The sequence below is a fragment of the Poecilia latipinna genome, unplaced genomic scaffold (assembly GCF_001443285.1).
Source record: "Poecilia latipinna isolate Pla-1442-1.1 unplaced genomic scaffold, P_latipinna-1.0 Scaffold135, whole genome shotgun sequence".
In the NCBI taxonomy this organism is placed as follows: domain Eukaryota; kingdom Metazoa; phylum Chordata; class Actinopteri; order Cyprinodontiformes; family Poeciliidae; genus Poecilia; species Poecilia latipinna.
In genome coordinates, this window is record NW_015112751.1 from 379,480 (window position 1) to 380,758 (window position 1,279).

At 37.4% G+C, this 1,279-nt stretch overlaps 1 protein-coding gene across 1 annotated transcript in view; it reads right to left on the minus strand.

The window, feature by feature from the left end:
- Nucleotides 1–1,279, minus strand: part of LOC106945235 (doublecortin domain-containing protein 2) — a 37,660-nt gene that overhangs the window by 17,489 nt on the left and 18,892 nt on the right. The window contains exons 6-7 of the mRNA XM_015028791.1: nucleotides 930–984; nucleotides 561–744 (exon numbers count right to left, since the gene is read on the minus strand). Coding sequence (XP_014884277.1) covers nucleotides 561–744; nucleotides 930–984 — 239 coding nt within the window. The remainder of the gene's footprint in view (nucleotides 1–560; nucleotides 745–929; nucleotides 985–1,279) is intronic.

A 1,279-nucleotide genomic window follows, 5' to 3' on the forward strand; every position in this document is an offset into this window, starting at 1 on the left:
CCCCGCAAAAAAACCCCCCCCCCCCCCTCCCTTCACCCCTCCCAAAAAAGAGACACCATCAGGTAATAGATGATGTAATGGTTCAAGCAGCAGGAGTTTAATTATTGGTTCCCTGCATTGTGCAAAAAACATCCTTATGATCTGCCACATTTCATTAACCGAAAACATCTGTTCAGGAAGAACAAATGATTATAAGTCACTCCTAAGAACAAAATTAAAAACAAAAAATCCATTCTTCTTTTTTTTTGTTCTTTCTTTCTTTGTCCAGGACTTTACACCATGTTGCTCACAAGCCTGAATAATGATGTAATGTGTTTCTTGGTCAAAGTCACCATGCAAGCCAGTTCAATTTTAAAGTCTGTGATTCACAGAGCAACAGTGCCACTTAGTGGCCATGCAGGCATGCAGCAAGTTACATAAGCTCTAAAAGGAAAGACAAATTACATCATACTGTTTTCAATGTCTCACTTCAGCAGCCTTGATTGCATTAATTTATTACTATTATATACATTTGGTATATAATAGTATCCTTTTATTTCTGTAGTCAACATGTGCGTTACCGTTGTCAGGTGAGTCGGCCGTGATGCTTTGTCCACTTTTCTTCTTCCTGAGGGTGAGCAGCCTCGCCTGAGAGATCTGTCTCACAGCAGACACCAGGTGCTCCTTGCTGTTGTCGCAGTGGTTTGGAGGAGAGGCTTTGGAGTCCCTATCCCCACTGTCGCTGGAACGACCTGTGGATTTACTCTGAGGCACAGGAAAATCAAACTGATTAATAACGTGGGAAAACTCAGGACTAGATTTAAAGTCCTACATAGTTTTCCACAATACATGTGGTGACTTTAGGATTTTGAGCTGCTTTTGTAAAATGAAGATGTTTCCACCAAACATGGCGTCATAAAACATAAAACCTGATAGTCGTCAGCTCTTACATTTCCACTCCGTTTTGAGAATCGATAGATGGGTGGTAAAGAATGAGCCTTCATTCTGAAAAATTAAAAAATGAAAAAAATGACATGAATAATCCATTTTGGAGATGACTTAGTCTGTTCCGCTGCCTTACATGCACTTTAGAAAAATAGTATGCAAAATTATCCTCAAAATAAAGTTTGTACATGTCAAAACAGAAAAAAAAAATTTGACATTTTGTTTATTGTTTTTTACAGGTGAAATAAATAACAGGTGAAATAAATAGCATAATAATTTTCTGCTACAATAACTTATTTTTATGATCATAAGCATAAAACATAAGTATTAGCATAACATATCAATCCAATGAAGC